The 22691-nt window shown below is 44.8% G+C and overlaps 1 protein-coding gene across 47 annotated transcripts in view; it reads left to right on the top strand.

The window, feature by feature from the left end:
- LOC118384930 (A disintegrin and metalloproteinase with thrombospondin motifs 2) overlaps window positions 1-22691 on the top strand; it is a 104872-nt gene that overhangs the window by 4938 nt on the left and 77243 nt on the right. For all 47 annotated transcript variants that reach the window (XM_052520659.1, XM_052520649.1, XM_052520638.1 and 44 more), the window contains exon 3: window positions 9357-9525. In XM_052520659.1, coding sequence (XP_052376619.1) covers window positions 9357-9525 — 169 coding nt within the window. The remainder of the gene's footprint in view (window positions 1-9356; window positions 9526-22691) is intronic.

The raw sequence follows: 22691 nt of genomic DNA, 5'->3' as shown, positions 1-22691 counted from the left end.
AGTAGGCTGCTGCACTGAGAAGGGCAGGGGCATGATGCTGGTCCTGGACCCCTGCTAAGAGACAAGTGAGTAAGGAATGCCCTACAAGCAGAGGCACAAGCTGTTGCCATTGCCACACTATCTGTAGGAGGAAGTGACATCCACCAAATGATTCTCAGAAAAAAAGTGATGTGTTGGTATGGCCTCTTAGGTTAGATTTAGTGTGAGTACCAGTCTCTTTAGCTAACATTACACTCGCCACTCCTTGTCATTGCCAAAAAATACTGGTCTTTCGGGAATGTCAATGTTCAATATGTGCTGAATTTACAGCGGAGTTGCTCATTGGTTGTTGGAAAAAAACATGATTATTTTCCATGACATTATGTGGAGCTTCGAAATTAGAATTTATAACAAAGTAAGTTGTATTTTGATGCTTAAAATCAAAACGTAGACATTTTGTGGTTGAAATTGCTGTATGTATTTAGTTTGAGAATTTAGATGTGAGCATCTGAACAAACAAAAAACTGTTGCCTAGCAACCGAATACCAACGTGTTCTGTGAAGAAAAAAAGATAAGAGTTCCAAAATGTGCATACATTTTTTGTTGTGATTGGAAGATAGCTGTGAGGGTGATCGAATCATGATCAAATCCTCTGTTTTCCTCGAGCTCATAAATGATAGAACGTTAATATTTGAAGATGGCAGAAAGACCAGTCCCCTTGGCACATGACATGGAGTGGATTAGCTAAAGAGACTGGTACCCAGGCTAAATTAGATTGGGTGGCCTGAGCAAAACTGCTGTGGCCTATGCTACAGACAGTTGTCATGGAAACCATCCTCTTATGCAATTTGTCCTGAGGGGTCAGCCTGTCAGTTTAAAGTCTCTGTGTGTGTGTGTGTGTGATATCTATCTATTTTTTCTCTCATCCCTTCTCTGTGTGATCTGTCCCATTTGACCTTGTTCCAGAGATGCATTGCGTTGCTGAATTATAATTAAATATAACTTACATATCACTTTCTCTGTGTTATAATATCAGAGCAGTCAATCTTTTACTACAAGGGTTCTTAAACGTATACAGCTCGAGACCCGAATGAGAAATTGACCGTTCCACCATGACCCAAATCGTCCTCCAATGACACAAATGAAGAATAAATAGTGTGTGATTATAGGTGTATTGTCATAACTCACAACCCACCTCTCGCATGCCCAGGACCCACTTTGGGTACAGATCCATAGTTTAAGAAAGCCTTCTGTACTACAAACAGTAAGAACAGCTGGTAGTCTTATCCAACTTTCAATCAAGCCACCAAAGACACCATAATCCCATACAGACCACACGCTTCCCAAAAGTTCAGGAAATGAAGCAATTTTGCGTTGTGATGGTTTCTGTGTTGGTTGGAAATCCTCCGGCCTTTGCACGACATAGCAGCCTATGTCAGCTGTGTTTAACCTAGTGATAAAGATACAACCTTTCTCAAGTTTCTGTCGTCCCAGGGGTCTTTTCTCAACATAAGCGGTAGATGTCACTTATTTAGTTGGGTTAACTTTGTGCTATAATCAAGTTGTATGAATTTTGTTCATGTTGCTCCTCTGGCACGGATGTGGCTGGGGTGTTTGGAGCTGTGTCCGTACTTACACAACCTCCGAGCCTTCTCAAATCAATGTTGAGCCAAATGCACCAAATTGGACCAGGGCTAACTGTTTCAGCCATCTGTCGCACCTCTCCCTGGTTTGGGCCAATAGGAGTCACTCTCTTTGTGGTGTTGAGCGGGCCATGGAGAGGGGTGAAAGAGGAACACTTTTCGGGTAGGGCCATTCCAGAATCCCCTGGCTCTCTATGGAGTAGCTGTGGCCTTTGATTATTCTATTGGAAGGACAGAGTGGGGAGCCCACTGTGACTACACTGGCACACTTTCTTTCCTCTCACCAGGAGTTTAGATTCATTTCTGTTTGAGTGTGGATGGAAAACTCAGTCCTAATTGTAGGATACAAGATAGCATTCTTCTGGTGTTATTTTCTTCCCTCTCTCCATTGCTCATCCATCTGGCTGTAGGCCCAGTCCAGCAGGCTGTAGACCCAGTCCAGCAGGCTGTAGGCCCAGTCCAGCAGGCTGTAGACCCTGTCCAGCAGGTTATAGACCCAGTCCAGCAGGCTGTAGACCCAGTCCAGCAGGCTGTAGACCCAGTCCATCTGGCTGTAGACCCAGTCCAGCAGGCTGTAGACCCAGTCCAGCAGGCTGTAGGCCCAGCACATCCAGCAGGCTGTAGGCCCAGTCCATCTGGCTGTAGGCCCAGTCCAGCAGGCTGTAGACCCAGTCCAGCAGGCTGTAGGCCCAGTCTAGCAGGCTGTAGACCCTGTCCAGCAGGTTATAGACCCAGTCCAGCAGGCTGTAGACACAGTCCATCTGGCTGTAGACCCAGTCCAGCAGGCTATAGACCCAGTCCAGCAGGCTATAGACCCAGTCCAGCAGGCTATAGACCCAGTCCATCAGGCTGTAGACCCAGTTCAGCAGGCTGTAGACCCAGTCCAGCAGGCTGTAGGCCCAGTCCAGCAGGCTGTAGACCCAGTCCAGCAGGCTGTAGACCCAGTCCAGCAGGCTATAGACCCAGTCCAGCAGGCTATAGACCCAGTCTATCTGGCTGTAGACCCAGTCCAGCAGGCTGTAGGCCCAGTCCAGCAGGCTGTAGACCCAGTCCAGCAGGCTGTAGGCCCAGTCCAGCAGGCTGTAGACCCAGTCCAGCAGGCTGTAGACCCAGTCCAGCAGGCTGTAGACCCAGTCCATCTGGCTGTAGGCCCAGACCAGCAGGCTGTAGACCCAGTCCAGCAGGCTGTAGGCCCAGTACATCCAGCAGGCTGTAGGCCCAGTCCATCTGGCTGTAGACCCAGTCCATCTGGCTGTAGGCCCAGTCCATCTGTCTGTAGGCCCAGTCCAGCAGGCTATAGACCCAATCCAGCAGGCTGTAGGCCTAGTCCAGCAGGCTATAGACCCAGTCCAGCAGGCTATAGACCCAGTCCAGCAGGCTGTAGGCCCAGTCCAGCAGGCTGTAGACCCAGTCCAGCAGGCTATAGACCCAGTCCAGCAGGCTGTAGGCCCAGTCCAGCAGGCTGTAGACCCAGTCCAGCAGGCTGTAGGCCCAGTCCAGCAGGCTGTAGACCCAGTCCAGCAGGCTGTAGACCCAGTCCAGCAGGCTGTAGACCCAGTCCAGCAGGCTGTAGGCCCAGTCCAGCAGGCTGTAGACCCAGTCCAGCAGGCTGTAGACCCAGTCCAGCAGGCTGTAGGCCCAGTCCAGCAGGCTGTAGACCCAGTCCAGCAGGCTGTAGACCCAGTCCAGGCTGTAGGCCCAGTCCAGCAGGCTGTAGACCCAGTCCAGCAGACTGTAGGCCCAGTCCAGCAGGCTGTAGACCCAGTCCAGCAGGCTGTAGACCCAGTCCAGCAGGCTGTAGACCCAGTCTAGCAGGCTGTAGACCCAGTCCATCTGGCTGTAGGCCCAGACCAGCAGGCTGTAGACCCAGTCCAGCAGGCTGTAGGCCCAGTACATCCAGCAGGCTGTAGGCCCAGTCCATCTGGCTGTAGACCCAGTCCATCTGGCTGTAGGCCCAATCCATCTGTCTGTAGGCCCAGTTCAGCAGGCTATAGACCCAATCCAGCAGGCTGTAGGCCTAGTCCAGCAGGCTATAGACCCAGTCCAGCAGGCTATAGACCCAGTCCAGCAGGCTATAGACCCAGTCCAGCAGGCTATAGACCCTGTCTAGCAGGCTGTAGGCCCAGACCAGCAGGCTGTAGGCCCAGTCCAGCAGGCTGTAGGCCCAGTCCAGCAGGCTGTAGGCCCAGTCCAGCAGGCTATAGGCCCAGTCCACCTGGCTGTAGGCCTTGTCTAGTAGGCTGCGTGTTACATTACTCTTTCAAAGGGACATATTGACATGCTTGTCAGGATTTATAGTTGAGAGAACAGGCCCAGCTGGAGTGAAAAGAGCATCTTTGACCTGGAAGACACAAGGCCTCTGCGGTTGCGGTAGAGAACAGGTATCTATACACCTGAATACAGCTGACCTCCTTAGAGAACACTCATCACAAACATGGAAGCCAATAAATATCTTGTAATGTGTGTTTTTTGTTTGGTACTGTGTCAGCTTTCTTTCGGTGCCACGAGACTCAGTCTGGAAGAATTTGTTTGGAAGAATTCCATGACTGACACCATAGCATTTAAAGTTGGTGATGTATTTCATGGTGTGTAGGAGGAGTGTGACCCGTATAGAAAGACGTTTCAAAGGAAAAGAGTCTCAGAGCGCACATGGACAAAGGGTTGTTTGTGACTCTATCCAAAATGCAATGTGAAAGTGATGAGTGGGAATGAAGAGGAGGAGATTTGGTCTCGATGGTTTCCGTCTGGACCCGTCTGTAGTTACAGTAGGAGAATTGGTCGTGATGGTTTCCGTCTGGACCCGTCTGTAGTTACAGTAGGAGAATTGGTCGTGATGGTTTCCGTCTGGACCCGTCTGTAGTTACAGTAGGAGAATTGGTTGTGATGGTTCCCGTCTGGACCCGTCTGTAGTTACAGTAGGAGAATTGGTCGTGATGGTTTCCGTCTGGACCCGTCTGTAGTTACAGTAGGAGAATTGGTCGTGATGGTTCCCGTCTGGACCCGTCTGTAGTTACAGTAGGAGAATTGGTCGTGATGGTTTCCGTCTGGACCCGTCTGTAGTTACAGTAGGAGAATTGGTCGTGATGGTTTCCGTCTGGACCCGTCTGTAGTTACAGTAGGAGAATTGGTCGTGATGGTTCCCGTCTGGACCCGTCTGTAGTTACAGTAGGAGAATTGGTCGTGATGGTTTCCGTCTGGACCTGTCTGTAGTTACAGTAGGAGAATTGGTCGTGATGGTTCCCGTCTGGACCCGTCTGTAGTTACAGTAGGAGAATTGGTCGTGATGGTTCCCGTCTGGACCCGTCTGTAGTTACAGTAGGAGAATTGGTCTCGATGGTTTCCGTCTGGACCCGTCTGTAGTTACAGTAGGAGAATTGGTCTCGATGGTTTCCGTCTGGACCCGTCTGTAGTTACAGTAGGAGAATTGGTCGTGATGGTTCCCGTCTGGACCCGTCTGTAGTTACAGTAGGAGAATTGGTCGTGATGGTTCCCGTCTGGACCCGTCTGTAGTTACAGTAGGAGAATTGGTCGTGATGGTTCCCGTCTGGACCCGTCTGTAGTTACAGTAGGAGAATTGGTCGTGATGGTTCCCGTCTGGACCCGTCTGTAGTTACAGTAGGAGAATTGGTCGTGATGGTTCCCGTCTGGACCCGTCTGTAGTTACAGTAGGAGAATTGGTCGTGATGGTTCCCGTCTGGACCCGTCTGTAGTTACAGTAGGAGAATTGGTCGTGATGGTTCCCGTCTGGACCCGTCTGTAGTTACAGTAGGAGAATTCGTGATGGTTCCCGTCTGGACCCGTCTGTAGTTACAGTAGGAGAATTGGTCCCGTCTGGACCTGTCTGTAGTTACAGTAGGAGAATTTCCCGTCTGGACCCGTCTGTAGTTACAGTAGGAGAATTGGTCGTGATGGTTCCCGTCTGGACCTGTCTGTAGTTACAGTAGGAGAATTGGTCGTGATGGTTCCCGTCTGGACCCGTCTGTAGTTACAGTAGGAGAATTGGTCGTGATGGTTCCCGTCTGGACCTGTCTGTAGTTACAGTAGGAGAATTGGTCGTGATGGTTCCCGTCTGGACCCGTCTGTAGTTACAGTAGGAGAATTGGTCGTGATGGTTCCCGTCTGGACCCGTCTGTAGTTACAGTAGGAGAATTGGTCGTGATGGTTCCCGTCTGGACCTGTCTGTAGTTACAGTAGGAGAATTGGTCGTGATGGTTCCCGTCTGGACCCGTCTGTAGTTACAGTAGGAGAATTGGTCGTGATGGTTCCCGTCTGGACCTGTCTGTAGTTACAGTAGGAGAATTGGTCGTGATGGTTCCCGTCTGGACCCGTCTGTAGTTACAGTAGGAGAATTGGTCGTGATGGTTCCCGTCTGGACCCGTCTGTAGTTACAGTAGGAGAATTGGTCGTGATGGTTCCCGTCTGGACCTGTCTGTAGTTACAGTAGGAGATGTGATGTCAGCCACCTGGCTCGTCCAATCCCTGCAGGAGTTGCATTCTCCAAAATGAAAACAGCAGTGTGCCGTGGATGTTAACCAAGAGAATTCATAAGGCAGTCAAGACATGTGAGATCTGACCTGACCATTTTAACGTGTGTGTGTGTGTGCGTGTGCGTGTGCGTGTGTGTGTGTGTGTGTGTGTGTGTGTGTGTGTGTGTGTGTGTGTGTGTGTGTGTGTGTGTGTGTGTGTGTGTGTGAGAGTTTGTGTTAGAGAGAGACAGATTGTGTGCGTTAGACCAGACTAGAGCACATTTCATTTTATATAGTTATTGTTTTATTGGGCGTTTATCTTCGTGTGTTGATATTAATATTGATGTGGTTGTGTTGATTCCTGACACCTGTTAGAGGAGTTCTGCTGCTGTGAGTTTGAATGACAGCTTGTAATGAACAGTGATGGGAGGCAGCCCAGAAGGGGTTTCAGTTTCTACTCTCTCTGATGTCCTACATTCCTGTTGCCAGTGGTTAACAGAGAAATGAAGGAGATAACTGGAATGAACATCAACAATCCAACTCAAATCAAAAGTAGCTTTGGCCTGTACATCATAGCACCTTTGATTCTTGCCAGGCTTGAAAATGAACATGGTTGATGATATTTTATTTATTTGAAACTGACGATTTTGACTTGTTTATGTTAATTCAGGACTTTATACTGTATCCAACTCAGGATCAACATCAAGTTTGCTCCAGGACTCATTAATCCTTGAATCCCAGAGATTTGGTGGCACAATCTGAGTGTCTATTTCACTTGCCACAATAACAACTGGCACAATTCACTTCCAAAGTTCAACAAAACATCTCATCTCAGATTTGATTGAATGTAATCGATTGATAATGTGTTAGATTATGTTGAAAAGGCTGACAATTAACATAGTATCATGAGTGGAGAGCTGATTTAATTAAAGGTTGAGAGGAAGCTTGAGGAAGTTTAGAAATCCCTTCTTTGGGGCAGTGTGAGTGAGGGTCATGTAAACCAATGACCTGTTCAATGAGAAACTAACACTGACTTTTTACAATGGAAAATATTGCCCAGGAACATAAGGTCAGGCTTTTGGAAATATGTAAATATGTCTCTTAATCAAGTTTTATGGATATGGCCCAATATAGTCTTCTTAAACTTTCCTTTCTAACACATAGATTGTGAAGACGCTGTCATTAGGAAACAACTTATCCGTTTTATTTCCAGTTTAAACACTGTATTTTCTCTTTTCCATGGCCCTTCCACTGAAATATAAATCCAGTAGTGAAAATTGAGAGTTTATTATAACTTTTAGTTACCCAGGGTTAGGTTTTACAATGGCTCTTTCATTCATATCAACTTGAAAATATTACTATTGTCAGCCCTTTCAAAGCTGTCATTACCTCAAAGAGGTGTACTTAGCTGCAGCATACGTTATCTGTCATTTCACACAGAGCTGTCCATTGTGAGAGCTAAGGTAGTGCTCACGTGATTCCACCCCTGTACAGACAGACAGACAGACAGACAGACAGACAGACAGACAGACAGACAGACAGACAGGCAGACAGGCAGACAGGCAGGCAGGCAGGCAGGCAGGCAGGCAGGCAGGCAGGCAGACAGACAGACAGTACCAAGGCAAATATGTCATGCAGGCTTTGTGCTCCTCCTCCTCCCTACAGACAACTACCTCTGGATTAATGTATTTTCCTGCCCCCTCGCACACATACGCCACACACACATACACTGAAAAGTTAGTGTATGAACAGCAGGTCTCCCGGGTGACCAGTCTCTTAACGAGGCAGCAGGCTGAACGTCTTGGCCAGATCCAAAGGCAGCACAGCGCTGCTCTCTCCATCTGAACCCTCCCTCCGCCTCAGGCAGGCCTGACTCTGAGCTGGAAACCGGGATGGAGCTGCTCAGGCCCTCTCTCTCAGGCTCTGCTCTCCTATTTCACTCTTGGCAGTCCAGGCAGGCACTGGAGCCTCTCAGGCTTATGGAAAAGTCTCATTGTTACAGTGGAGCTGGATCACATCCTCAAAAAGATTCTGCAATTCAGCATGGTTTATGCAAACTGTTCCTTCAATTCTCCTGTCAACGTTTACAATTTCTTTGCCGTTTTACAACTAAAGTTCTACAGAGTGGTGTGGGTATAATACCTGATTAGTGGACCACTGATCCAACTGTGTGGTCACTGACTTTTTCTGACAGTAAAGCTGGTAGCGAGAGCTAGTCATTTATTTGTGATTGTTAAGTGAAGTTGATCCCTCAAATGTTAGTTTACGATTTTCAATTGGCAAGAGAGGATTTGACATCTGGGAAAGTTATTTGTTGTTGAAAACAGAGTTTTATTTCAGATTACGGGTTTGGATGTCTATCACAGTGAAGCCAAATGGAAAAAATTTGTATGCAAAAAACCCAGTCTTGCACCATTGTTTAATATAAAATGACTTGACTTAGTTTATTTGTTTTTCAAAGTTGCTGCAGTAAAGGGAGAATGGAAATTCTTGCTTTCAAGACTGAGGTATGTGCTTCATTCCTGCAGCCCAGAGTAGAATCTTTCCTTTTTTCCCGAGCATGACTTTAATAAGCTGTTAGAGTTCCTGAGATGAGGTGACTGAGCAACTGATTTTCTGAGTGGAAGATGTGTACTTAGCCATGCTGTGTGGTAAGGTAGGTTAAAAGTTTGACTTCACAGTGGCTCAGAGAGCTGGCTAACCGAGGTGCATCTGATGGTGTCGATTTATGCAGAGTCCAGATCTTTCCTTGGTAATTAAACCTCGGGAGGATGTCACAGCTCCTTGTGTAATATTTCTCAGGAGGCCGTGATAAATGGCAGTCTCAGCAGCCCCTCTCTAGCTCTGTGGTCGGGGTCAGAGAGAGAAGCAGTATTGAGCTGACCCTGAACAGGCGTGTCTGTTTCAGTCACAGTGTGTTTTAAAGTTTACATTCACATCCCTCCTCTTCCCCGTTTCCCATTTTCCACGACAGACACAGGATAGGGGACCACCTGGTTTGGGCTGTCACGCCACATGTTGTCTGTCTGGAATGGAAGTAATAGTACCTCTGTTTTGGCTGATCTAAATAGTTGATCAGAGGGTTGATATAAATTGGCCCCATATTGATCAACTCATGTCTCTTTGCAGTCTCATGTCATTTGTATTTTTGTCAATGTCGTCCTCTTTTCGGGCCGAGCTTTAAAGTGGTGGATATATTGATTGTTATGCATTTCCCTTCTCAATGAAGTTATTCTCAAAGTGTTATTTAAAGTCTCATCTTTCTCAGGCAGGAATGATCCGCATGGGGCGGGAGGAGTTCTTCATCGAACCCCTGGAGCACCGAGGGGGTGGGGCGGGGGAGGAGGAAGGAGGAGATGGACGACATCACATCGTTTATCGCTCCTCTGCCATTAAGAGACCCCATGTCAATCAAACAGCGGACTCTTACCCCCAAGGTAAAAGGAACTTCAGTTACACCTCTACAGAACCTGCATGCCTTTTCTGACTGTCAGGAGACATGATGACATTCCTTCATAGGTCGTCATCATCTGTAACTTTAGAGTGCGGAATGCTGCTAAGCCTTATGTGGGTTTCTTCTAGACATTCCATTTGTGGCCCTGTTGAAATATCTGTTGAACTGGCAGTGAACTCTGCTTTATTGTACAGAGAGAAAACAAACGTATCCCTCTCCAAGCCCTTCTAGTTCTCCTTGTCTAGCCTGGTGAACAAAATTAAAGCTATCCAGAGAAAGCATCTAATTTAACATAAGTTTTTTTTCTGATTTTAAGTATTGCCTGATTCTATAATGTAATCTTTAGTTCATTCTATACATAACCTGTCATGACATGTGATACGCTCGTAAATACACTCTCTGGCATGTCTCTACAGTGCAAATCAGACTGGAGGATAGTTTGACACCCCTGTAGTACAAAGCAAAGGCTGCTAAACTCGAATTAACCAAATGTTCAACTTTTTCTTTCTCAAATGGATATCTACAGTATGCAGTCATTGGACTTATAATAAAGGATTCTCACTGGTGGGAAAGTACACTATGGTGCAATGTTCGTTTCTCTCTAGTTCATAGTCTAATCATCAAACTATTTACCCCCCGACTCCCATTTGACACATTCCCTCATCAGGGGTGGTCAGAGTTCACCAAAACTCCACTGACCGAGCAGAAGATACAGTAATCTGAGTGGGTGGATAAAGACATGATAAAGTCATAAAAGGGATTCACATGTCACTTCAGTTCCAACCGCAGAGCTCAGCCCGAGGATATTGGGAGACTTGCTTCTCAGTCACTTCAGATGTGTAGGTTTTTTCTGAGTAGTTCTAGTTTACTCTGAAAGAATATACAAAATACATATGTATTCCGGGCATTCTGCCAAGTTGGATTGTTATACACAAATTCTCATAAGACAAATGCACACATGCTCTCACACAATGTATATATACTTAAAGAACACGAAAACACACACACATAATTGTATGAACTTCTAATGGGGAAACTGGAGTCAGGAGAAACACCCGCACGATGGACTTTGGCATCAGCTGTGCGGATTGGATCGGAGGCTCAGATGTAGTCGCACAAATCCATCAGAGGTGCGTCGTTCGCAGCCAAGACGAGCAGCAGCCAGCCAACTCCTACGTGGCAGGGCTGAGTGCTGATGGGATATTAGCCTACAGTAAACTTCACTCCTCCACTGGAGGAGAGCATCGCTAATCAGAGCAGAATCTGGATGGACCTTGTAAAGAGAACGAAGGGACATTGAGTAAACAACATGACCATTGTTTTTAATATATTTAAAAGGAAAGACACATTTTATTTTAAGTGTTACATTATGCAACATAACTATCTTGAGGACCCATTGTCCAAGTATGTTCACTATTAGATTTGATGCCTCTTTGTGGAATGCCTTCCCTTTCACATCATGCACAAGGATTTAACTAACTAAACAAGGATTTGACTAACTAACTAAACAAGGATTTGACTAACTAACTAAACATGGATTTGACTAACTAAACATGGATTTAACTAACTAAACATGGATTTAACTAACTAAACATGGATTTTACTAATTAAACAAGGATTTGACTAACTAACTAAACAAGGATTTGACTAACTAACTAAACATGGATTTGACTAACTAAACATGGATTTAACTAACTAAACATGGATTTAACTAACTAAACATGGATTTTACTAATTAAACAAGGATTTGACTAACTAAACATGGATTTAACTAACTAAACAAGGATTTGACTAACTAACTAAACAAGGATTTAACTAACTAAACAAGGATTTGACTAACTAAACATGGATTTAACTAACTAAACATGGATTTTACTAATTAAACAAGGATTTGACTAACTAAACATGGATTTAACTAACTAAACAAGGATTTGACTAACTAACTAAACAAGGATTTAACTAACTAAACAAGGATTTAACTAAATAAACAAAGATTTAACTAACTAAACAAGGATTTGACTAACTAACTAAACAAGGATTTGACTAACTAACTAAACATGGATTTGACTAACTAAACATGGATTTGACTAACTAAACATGGATTTAACTAACTAAACATGGATTTGACTAACTAAACAAGGATTTTACTAATTAAACAAGGATTTAACTAACTAAACAAGGATTTAATTAACTAAACAAGGATTTAACTAACTAAACAAGGATTTAACTAACTAAACAAGGATTTAATTAACTAAACAAGGATTTAACTAAATAAACAAAGATTTAACGAACTAACTAAACATGGATTTGACTAACTAAACATGGATTTAACTAACTAAATGTCACGCCTTGGTCTTAGTATTTTGTGTTTTCTTTAATAATTTGTTCAGGCCAGGGTGTGACATGGGGTTATTGTATTTTCGTATTGGGGTTTGTAGTATTTGGGATCGCGGCTGAGTAGGGGTGTTGTATAGGCTTGGCTGCCTGAGGCGGTTCTCAATCAGAGTCAGGTGATTCTCGTTGTCTCTGATTGGGAACCGTATTTAGGTAGCCGGGGTTTCACTGTGTATTTCGTGGGTGATTGTTCCTGTCTCAGTGTAGTGTTCACCAGATAGGCTGTATTTAGGTTTCACGTTCCGTTTTGTTGTTTCATGTATCGCTTTTGTTTTTCTTCATTAAAGACATGAGTAACCACCACGCTGCATTTCGGTCCGACTCTCTTTTGACAAACGAAGAACGACGTTACACTAAACAAGGATTTAACTAACTAAACAAGGATTTGACTAACTAAACAAGGATTTAACCAACTCAACAAGGATTTAACTAAATAAACAAAGATTTAACTAACTAAACAAGGATTTAACTAACTAAACAAGGATTTGACTAACTAAACAAGGATTTGACTAACTAAACAAGGATTTAACTAACTAAACAAGGATTTGACTAACTAAACAAGGATTTAACTAACTAAACAAGGATTTAACTAACTAAACAAGGATTTAACTAACTAAACAAGGATTTAACTAACTAAACAAGGATTTGACTAACTAAACAAGGATTTGACTAACTAAACAAGGATTTAACTAACTAAACAAGGATTTGACTAACTAAACAAGGATTTAACTAACTAAACAAGGATTTAACTAACTAAACAAGGATTTAACTAACTAAACAAGGATTTGACTAACTAAACAAGGATTTAACTAACTAAACAAGGATTTGACTAACTAAACAAGGATTTAACCAACTCAACAAGGATTTAACTAAATAAACAAAGATTTAACTAACTAACTAAACATGGATTTGACTAACTAACTAAACATGGATTTGACTAACTAAACATGGATTTAACTAACTAACTTAACAAGGATTTAACTAATTAAACATGTATTTAACTAACTAAACAAGGATATAACTAACTATACAAGGGTTTAACTAAATAACTAAATATGGATTAAACTAACTAAACATGGATTTAACTAACTAATCATGGATTTAACTAACTAACTAAAAAAGGATTTAATTAACAGGGTGATCTATGTTGTGATCTATTTAATAAACACAAAGGACCAGCAAAATGAATAGAAGAGTGTGGTGGTATAGCAGGAACAGCGGCATCTAGTGGTCAAACCTGGTACTTTCACACTACTAAATGGTAAATAATGCAAGTGATTTCATTTACACATTTCTCTGAATGGGTGGGAAAATGATCAACACATTCACAGGGAATATATTACATAGTATGGTAAAGCAATACTCCAAGCCACAGCTTTATACTACTTGTCAAACATAGAGAACTGATACTGTACTCTGGTTGGGATTTGCATAGGGTGTATTTTGGTATTTTATTAGGATCCCCATTAGCTGTTGCAAAAGCAAATATAGGAAGCAGCAACCTGAACAAAACCCCGGATAAACCTCCGGTAGTAGTTGGCAAACCCTAAGAATCGCTGCACCTCCTTTACCGTGGTGGGAGTCGGCCAATTACACACGGCTGCAATGCAGTCACTCTCCATCTCCACTCCTGACGTGGAAATCCGATGCCCTAGGAAGGAGACGGACTGTTGGAAAAACAAGCATTTCTCAGCCTTGACGTACAGGTCATACTCCAACAGGCGACCAAGCACTTTGCGCACCAGGGACACAATTCTCGGCGCGTGTAGCGGAGTATATCAGAATGTCATCAATATACACCGCTACACCCTGCCCGTGCAGGTCTGCCCTTGAAAATCTCGTCTACAAAAGATTGGAAGACTGATGGAGCATTCATCAACCCATACGGCATGACGAGGTACTCATAATGCCCTGATGTTTCCTAATGCCGTCTTCCACTCGTCTCCCTTCCGTATACACACCAGGTTGTACGCACTCATGAGATCCAGTTTAGTGAAGAAGCGCGCCCCGTGCATTGACTCAATCGCCATAGCGATAAGAGGTAGCGGGTAACTGTACCTCACTGTGATTTTATTGAGACCTCTATAATCAATGCACGGGCGCAAACCTCCATCCTTCTTCACAAAAAAGAAACTTGAGGAGACGGGTGAAATGGAGGGCCGAATGTACCCCTGACGCACGGATTTGGAGATATATGTCTCCATAGCCACCATCTCCACTTGCGACAGGGGATACACGTGACTCCTGGGAAGTGCAGTGTCTACCAGGAGATTTATCGCACAATCCTCCCGTCGATGGGGTGGTAATTGATTTGCCTTCTTTTTACTGAAAGCGAGAGCCAAATCAGCATATTCTGGTCCTGGTCTGGTCTGGACAACGGAAACCCCTAAACACCTACCTGACCACTCTCGCAACCACCCCATGAGAGCCCTCGCTGGCCAATAAACAGTGGGGTTATGACAAGCTAACCAGGGTAGGCCCAGCACCACGGAATACGCAGGAGAATTCAGGCCGCGCCTGAATCTAATAGCACCTTATGCTGGGAAGGCGGTGAAAATTTAGGAAAAGTGACAGAGACAAACATATGTGCAACAGAGGGCTCTGGATGAGAATGGTGCCTACTCACCTGGGGTGATGCCAGAACGCCCTGCCTGCTGCCTCGACTCCCAGAGGAACAATCAATTAGATACATTTTTCTGAGATCAAATTTAATTTCAACAAGATAATGTTTCATTAATGCCAATCTTACCTCTTAACTTCAGAAACAATTTGTAATGGCTTGCAGAAATAACAATGGTGCCGGAGGGGATGGCTGCCGTTTTACTTGCTACTAACCAACTGTGCTATTTTGTTAGTTTTTTCACATTGTTTGTAACTTATTTTGTACATAAAGTTGCTGCTACCGTCTCTTATTACTGAAAATAGCTTCTGGACATCAGAACAGCAATTACTAGAACTGAACCTAGAACTGAACCAACATTTTTTATTTAATGAGACCAGGCCCGAATGGGTTTTCTGTGCATCAGCAGGACAGAGCAGCTACGTCTGTCAATAACAGCTGGTTTGCGATGTCTAATATTAAATAAGTCTTGAGGTATTGCTCGCCTAAGGTAGAGTACCTCATGATAAGTTGTAGACCACACTATCTACCAAGAGAGTTCTCATCTATGTTATTCGTAGTCGTCTATTTACCACCACAAACCGATGCTGGCACTAAGACCGATGCTGGCACTAAGACCGATGCTGGCACTAAGACCGATGCTGTCACTAATGCACTCAACGAGCTGTTTACGGCCATAAGCAAAGAAGAAAATGCTCCCCGTCTGAGACTGTAAAACCAACATATTCCAAGGAGACCACTCAAGTCCCTGTGCCCAAGAACATGAAGGTAACCTGCCTAAATGACTACCACCCCATAACACTCACGTCGTTAGCCATGAAGTGCTTTGAAAGACTGGACATGGATCACATGAACACCATCATCCTGGAAACCCTAGACCCACTCCAACCGCCCCACTAGAGCGACAGATGACTCAATCTCAATCACACTCCACACTGTGCCCTTTTCCACCTGTACAAAAGGAACACCTATGGGAGAATGCTGTTCATTGACTACAGCTCAGCGTTCAACACCATAGTGTCCCGAAAGCTCATCACTAAGCTAAGGACCCTTGGACTAAACACCTCCCTCTGCAACTGGATCCTGGACTTCCTGGTGATAAGGGTAGGCAACAACACATCTGCCACACTGATCCTCAACACCAGGGCCACTCAGGTGTACATACTTAGTCCTTTCCTGTACTTCCTGTTCACTCATGACTGCATGGCCAGGCACGACTCCAACACCATCATTAAGTTTGCTGATGACACAACAGTGGTTGGCCTGATCACGACAATGATGAGACAGCCTATAGAGAGGAGGTCAGAGACCTGGCTTTGTGGTGCCATGACAACAACCTCTCCCTCAATGTGAGCAAGACAAAGGAGATGATCGTGGACTACAGGAAAATGAGGGCCGGACACACCCCCATTAACATCGACGGGGCTGAAGTGGAGCGGGTCTCCAGAATCTCAAAAAATTCCACAGCTGCACCATCAAGAGCATCCTGACTGGTTGCATCCCCGCTTGGTATGGCAACCGCTCGGCATCCGACCGTATGGCACTACAGAGGGTAGTGCGTAGGGCCCAATACATCACTGGGTCCAAGCTTCCTGCAATCCATGACCTCTATAGCAGGTGGTGTCAGAGGAAGGCCCTAAAAATTGTCAAAGACTCCAGCCATCCTAGTCATAGACTGTTCTCTCTGCTACTGCACGGCAAGCGGTACCGGAGCACCAAGTCTAGGTCCAAAAGGCTCCTACCAAAACAGCTTCTACCCCAAAGCTATACAATTAATCAAATGGCCACCTGGACTATTTACATTGACCTCCTTTGTTTTTACACTGCTGCTACTTGTTGTTTATAATCTATGCATAGTCACTTTAACCCTACCTACATGTACAAATGATCTCGACTAACCTTTACCCCCCGCACATTGACTCTGTACCGGTTCCCCCTGTATATAGCCTCGTTATTGTTATGTAATTTTCTTGTGTTACTTAAAAAAAAAATTGTTTAGCTTATTTAGTAAGTATTTTCTTAACTCTATTTCTTGAACTGCATTGTTGGCTTGTAAGTCCACATTTCATGGTAAGGTCTACACCCGTTGTATTCAACACTTGTGACAAATGAAATTAGATTTGATTTGACATGGAACGAATCTTGCATGATTTCTACTTAAGTTTAACTAAGAGTCTGTGTGTGTGTGTGTTTGTCTGTGTGTGTGTGTGTGTGTGTGTGTGTGTGTGTGTGTGTGTGTGTGTGTGTGTGTGTGTGTGTGTGTGTGTGTGTGTGTGTGTGTGTGTGTGTGTGTGTGTGTGTGTGTCTGTGTGTGTGTCTGTGTGTGTGTCTGTGTGTGTGTGTGCTTGTCTCTGTGTGCGTGTCTCTGTGTGTGTGTGTGTGTGTGTGTGTGTGTGTGTGTGTGTGTGTGTGTGTGTGTGTGTGTGTGTGTGTGTGTGTGTGTGTGTGTGTGTGTGTGTGTGTGTGTGTGTGTGTGTGTGTGTGTGTGTGTGTGTCTGTTTCACCACCACACATGTTTTTCCTTGAAAGTCATTCCCTGAAATAACAACACTCCGTTTGTCCTTTGACTAATGGCTGTTGGATGGTGATTCTTTTTTTTTGACAGGTGTCCCTGCTTCCCTCTGTACAAAGTCCTGTGCTGTCTTAGATGTTCTGACTACATCTTGTTTAGTGGTTGGGGTTTGTGTACTGCATACCATAACACATTTCCTTTGTTTATTTATTTATATACCCTGGACAAAAATATAAAAGCTAATATATGGATTTTTTATGCATCTGTTGGTCAAAGATACCTTAAAAAAAAGGTAGGGGCGTAGATCAGAAAACCAGTCAGTATGTGGTGCGACCATAATTTGCCTCATGCAGCGTGACACATCTCCTTCGGATAGAGTTGATCAGGCTGTTGATTGTAGTCTGTAGAATGTGGTCCCACACCTCTTCAATGGCTGTCTATCGTTCTTCATACTTAGGTAGCCTTTTTCCCACTTATGTTGTGGGATTTTTGTACAGCTCTTGTAGCCTACGGAACGGTACGTTCATTTTGGTTTCACTTTGTTATTTTGTTGCTGGTTCTCATTTAAATAAATATGATGACCACAAATTACACTGTGCCTTGGTCTCCTTCAAACAACAATTTCCACATTTTGTTATGTTACAGCCTCATTCTAAAATTGAGTAACTTCTTGGCGCACCAATCCCGTTAGCGGGATCATTTTCGTCAACATCCGCTGAATTGCAGAGCGCCAAATTCAAATTTATTTACAAAAAATATTTAATTTTCATGAAATCACAAGTGCAATATAACAAAACACAGCGTAGCTTGTTGTAAATCCACCTGGCGTGTCAGATTTCAAAAAAGCTTTACAGCAAAAGCTATCCAAGCGTTTATGTTAGGACATCTCTCTCAGCAGACAAAACATTACAAACAGCTAGCAGCAAAGTAGATTGGTCACGAAAGTCAGAAAAGCAATAAAATGAATCGCTTACCTTTGATGATCTTCTGATGTTTGCACTCACGAGACTCCCAGTTACACAATAAATGTTCCTTTTGTTCGATAAAGATTATTTTTATATCCAAAAACCTCCATTTGGTTGGCGCGTTTTGTTCAGAAATCCACAGGCTCGTGCAGGTCATGACGGGCAGACGAAAATTACAAATAGTATCCGTAAAGTTCGTAGAAACATGTCAAACATTTTTTATAATCAATCCTCAGGTTGTTTTTACAATAAATAATCGATAATATTTCAACCAGACCGTAGCTTTTTCAATAGGAGAGAGAGAGAAAATGTCTGCTCCAAGCAGTTGCGCATGAAAAAGTCTGCTGGGACCCAGCTATGCACTGACGCGATGTGATCGTTCTCGCTAAATTTTCAGAGTAAAAGCCTGAAACTATGTCTAAAGACTGTTCACACCATGTGGAAGCCATAGGGAAATGAATCTGGTTGATATCCCTTTAAATGGAGGGAAGGCATGCAATGGAAAAGGGAGTTTTGTTTCTCTTAGGCACTTCCTTGTTGAATTTTCCTCAGGTTTTCGCCAGCAAAATCAGTTATGTTATACTCACAGACAATATTTTGACAGTTTTGGAAACTTTAGAGTGTTTTCTATCCTAATCTGACAATTATATGCATATTCTAGATTCTGGGCCTGAGAAATAGCCAGTTTCATTTGGGTTCATACACTCAACAGGTTAACACAGTGTCCAAAGAAGGGCCAGATGTAATCAGAATGGTGTCCTCTGCGTAGAGGTGGATCAAAGAATCACCCGCAGCAAGAGCAACATCATTGATATATACAGAGAAAAGGGTCGGCCCGAGAATTGAACCCTGTGGTACCCCCATAGAGACTGCCAGAGGTCCGGACAACTGGCCCTCCGATTTGACACACTGAACTCTATCTGAGAAGTAGTTGGTGAACCAGGCGAGGCAGTCATTTGATACACACACACACACACACACACATCCATAGAACAGTTGTCTCAACTTACAATGTCTTACGCATCACTGTATGTAACCTACTGCGCTCATAGTTTTTTCCTGCTTTGTCCTCTTCTCAGGGCAGGGGGCTCTCCTCCTTCAACTGGGAAGGTTTCTTGTAGCTTGATTAGGGCTTCATAGGCGCTTGTAAATTCCATCCTTTGCGTTCCCCTCCATACCCACAGTACTGCCTGGAAGCGGAGCTGAGATTTGATCCCCTTTTCCTCCAGTGACTGTCTGATCGGAATTTATTCCTTGAATCGAATGGACCGGCCGTCCATTTTGTTCTCCTTTCCCCCATGTATTTTGATCTGATAGAGTCTTTAGCATTCTTTCACACCGATGGCATCATTCCAGATCTTCTGGTCATATATCCACATCAAATTCCTACATTTAACCTTTTAGTCATTTAGCAGAGTGACTTATCTTATCCAAAGCGACTTACAGTTAGTGCATTCATCTTAAGATAGCTAGATGGGATAACCACGTATCACAGGCTTAGTAAGTACATTTTCCTCAAAGTAGCTATCAGCAGAGTCAGAGCTAGACGGGGGAGGGGGGTCAAGTGCAAGTGCTGGTTCAGGATTATTATTATAAAACATTTTGGGGGGTGGGAGGGGATTAGGAGGGGTATTATTTAAAATACTGTTTGAAGAGGTAGTGTTTTAGATGTCCAGCTTGGACTGGGCTGAGCGGGAGCTGCCCTCCCATAGGAGTGGGAGGGTCAAGAGACCAGAGGTGACAGAATGGAGTGCTCGGGTTGGGGTGTAGGGTTTGAGCATAGCCTAAAGGTAGGGAGGGGCAGTTCCTCTTGCTGCTCCATAGATAAGCACCATGGTCTTGTAGTGGATGCGAGCTTCAACTGGAAGCCAGTGGAGTGTGCAGAGGAGCAGGGTGACATGAGAGAACTTTTAAAGGTTGAAAACCAGGTGGGCTGCAGTTTTCTGGATAAGTTGCAGGGGGTTGATAGCACAAGCAGGGAGCCCAGCCAACAGCAAGTTAAGTAGTCCAGACAGGAGATGACAGGACCTGCGCTGCTTCTTGTTTGAGGTAGGGTCTTACTCTATGTATGTTGAAGAGTATGAACCTGCAGGAGCAAGTTACTGCTTTGATTTGGTGTTGACCAGGGTCACGCCAAGGTTCTTTGCACTCTCGCAGGGCGACACTGTGGAGTTGTCAACTGTAATGGAGGGGAGGCCTTCCCCTGGAGAAAGAGCAGCTCTGTCTAGTCAAGGTTGAGCTTGAGATGGTGATCCGACATCCAAGCTGGGATATCTGCCAGGCATGCAGAGATGCGTTTTGCCACCTGGGTATCAGTAGGGGGGGGGGGGTAGTAGTTGATAGCAAGGATAGTAGAGACCGTGTGAGAATATGACGGAGCTGGGTGACTTGGTGTATAGAGAGAAGAGGAGAGGGCCTAGAACCGAGCCCTGGGGGACACCAGTAGTGAGAGTACATGGTGCAGACACAGATCCTCTTGATGTCACCTGGTAGGAGCTGCCTGCCTGGTAGGATTCAATCCAAGAGTGTGCAGAGCCAGAGATGCCCAGCCCTGAGAGGGTGGTGAGGAGGATCTGATGGGTCGAAGGCAGTGGATAGATCTAGGAGGATGAGAACAGAGGAGAGACAGTCAGCTTCGGCAGTGCGGAGAGCCTCCGTGACACAGAGAAGAGCAGTCTCTGTTGAGTGACCCGTCCTGAAGCCTGACTGGTTAGGGTCAAGAAGATTGTTCTGTGATAGATAACTAAAGAGTTGATCAGGGACAGCACGCTCAATTGTTTAGGAAATAAATGCATCTTTCCGGCCCTCCACAGGAGAAGCTAGAGCACGATGGGATAAGGAGATCCCGGCCGGCAAAACCCTCCCCTAACCTGGTCGACGTTGGCCCAATTGTGCGGCGCCTCATGGATCTCCAGGTCGCAGCTGGCTGCCACACAGCCCAGGATCAGATCTGAGTCTGTAGTGATGCAGTGCCTTAGACCGCTGCGATACTTGGGAGGCCCACAGGTCTATAGTTTTTGACATCAGATGAGTCGAGTATTGGTTTCTTGAGGAGGGGAGCGACTCGGGCCATTTTGAAGTCAGAGGGGACGCAGCTAGTATGAGTTGATGAGGGAAGTGAGGAATGGTAGAAGTTCTCCAGAGATGGTTTTAAGAAGGGAGGAGCAGATGGGGTTGAGCGGGTAGGTTGTCGAGCGGCCAGACCGCGCTAGTCACAGGATTTAATCTGGCGAGAGAGAGGTGAGAAAGATATCAAGGTGTAGGTTAGTTCTGTGTGAGTGAGACCAGTGGACTCAATTGGCTGAGTGAATGAGTAGTGGATGTTGTCAACTTATTTTTAAAGTGGTTGACAAAGTTGTCCACAGAGAGGGAGTGAGGGGTAGGAGGTGGAGGATTAAGGAGGGAAAGGAGAAGGTGGAAAAGAGTTTCCTAGGTTTAGAGTCAGACGCTTGAGTGATAGAAAGGGGCTTTAGCAGTGGATACAGAGGAATAGAAGGTAGAGAGGAGGGTGTGAAAGGATGATAGGTCCTCCAGAAGTTTAGTTTTCTTCCATTTTCGTTCGGCTGCCCGCAGCCCATTTCTGTAAGCTCGCAGTCACAGCCACGGAGCAGGAGGTTGAGGGAACCAGCTGGGAAGAAAGGGGACAGTGCAAGTCATAAGATGAGGAAAGCAATGAGGGGAGGGTCAAAGAGGCAGAATCAGGAGACAGGAGGGAAAATGATTTAGCAGAAGGGAAAGATGATAGGATAGAAGAGGAAATAGTAGTGGGAGAGAGAGAGCAAAGATTACGGTGGCGCATGACCATCTGGGTAGGGGCTAAGTGGTTAGGGTTGTAGAAAAGGGGGACAGAAATTGAACGAAAGAAGTGATCAGAGACCTGGAGGGGGTTTTGCATTGAGATTAGTGGGCAAACAGCCTCTAGTAAAGATGAGGTCAAGCGTATTGCCTGCCATGTGAGTTGGAGGGGATTAGAAAACGGTAAGGCCAAAAGAGGCAAGGAGAGGAAAGAGAGAGTTGGAAAGAAATGAGTCGAAGGCAGACGTCGGGAGGTTGAACTCGCCAAGTACGAAGAGCTTGAGTAGACACGTGACAGTGACAGCATAGAATTCAAATGAGGAGATGGACAGGTGAGAGAGGGAGAAAAGAGAAAATCTCCACTTCGGAGAAATGAGTAGACCTGTGCCAGCTCCGAGATGGTCAGATGCTCTTGGACTGTGAGACAAAATGTAGTCAGATGAAGAGAGAGCAGATGGAGTAGCAGTGTTCCCTGGGGTGATCCATGTCTCTGTCAGGGCCAAAAAAGTCAAGGGACTGAAAGGCAGTATAGGCTGAGATGAACTCAACGTTCTTGACCGCAGATCAAATGCTGCCAGAGACCAGTAATTCCACATGGGTTGTGCGTGCAGGGTCCACTAAACTAGAAGGGTTGCAGCCAAGGAGTGGGGAGCGTCTGTATAAATAATATGAATGAATAATATATGCATTACTGTATGAATAATTTGGCACGCCCAATTTTTCAGTTTTTGATTTGTTAAAAAAGTTTGAAATATCCAATAAATGTCGTTCCACTTCATGATTGTGTCCCACTTGTTGTTGATTCTTCACAAAAAAAATACAGTTTTATATCTTTATGTTTGAAGCCTGAAATGTGGCAAAAG

This window comes from Oncorhynchus keta, chromosome 6 (genome assembly GCF_023373465.1).
Source record: "Oncorhynchus keta strain PuntledgeMale-10-30-2019 chromosome 6, Oket_V2, whole genome shotgun sequence".
NCBI lineage: Eukaryota > Metazoa > Chordata > Actinopteri > Salmoniformes > Salmonidae > Oncorhynchus > Oncorhynchus keta.
Note: the sequence above shows the minus strand (reverse complement) of the source record. Positions and strands in the feature narration are given on the sequence as shown.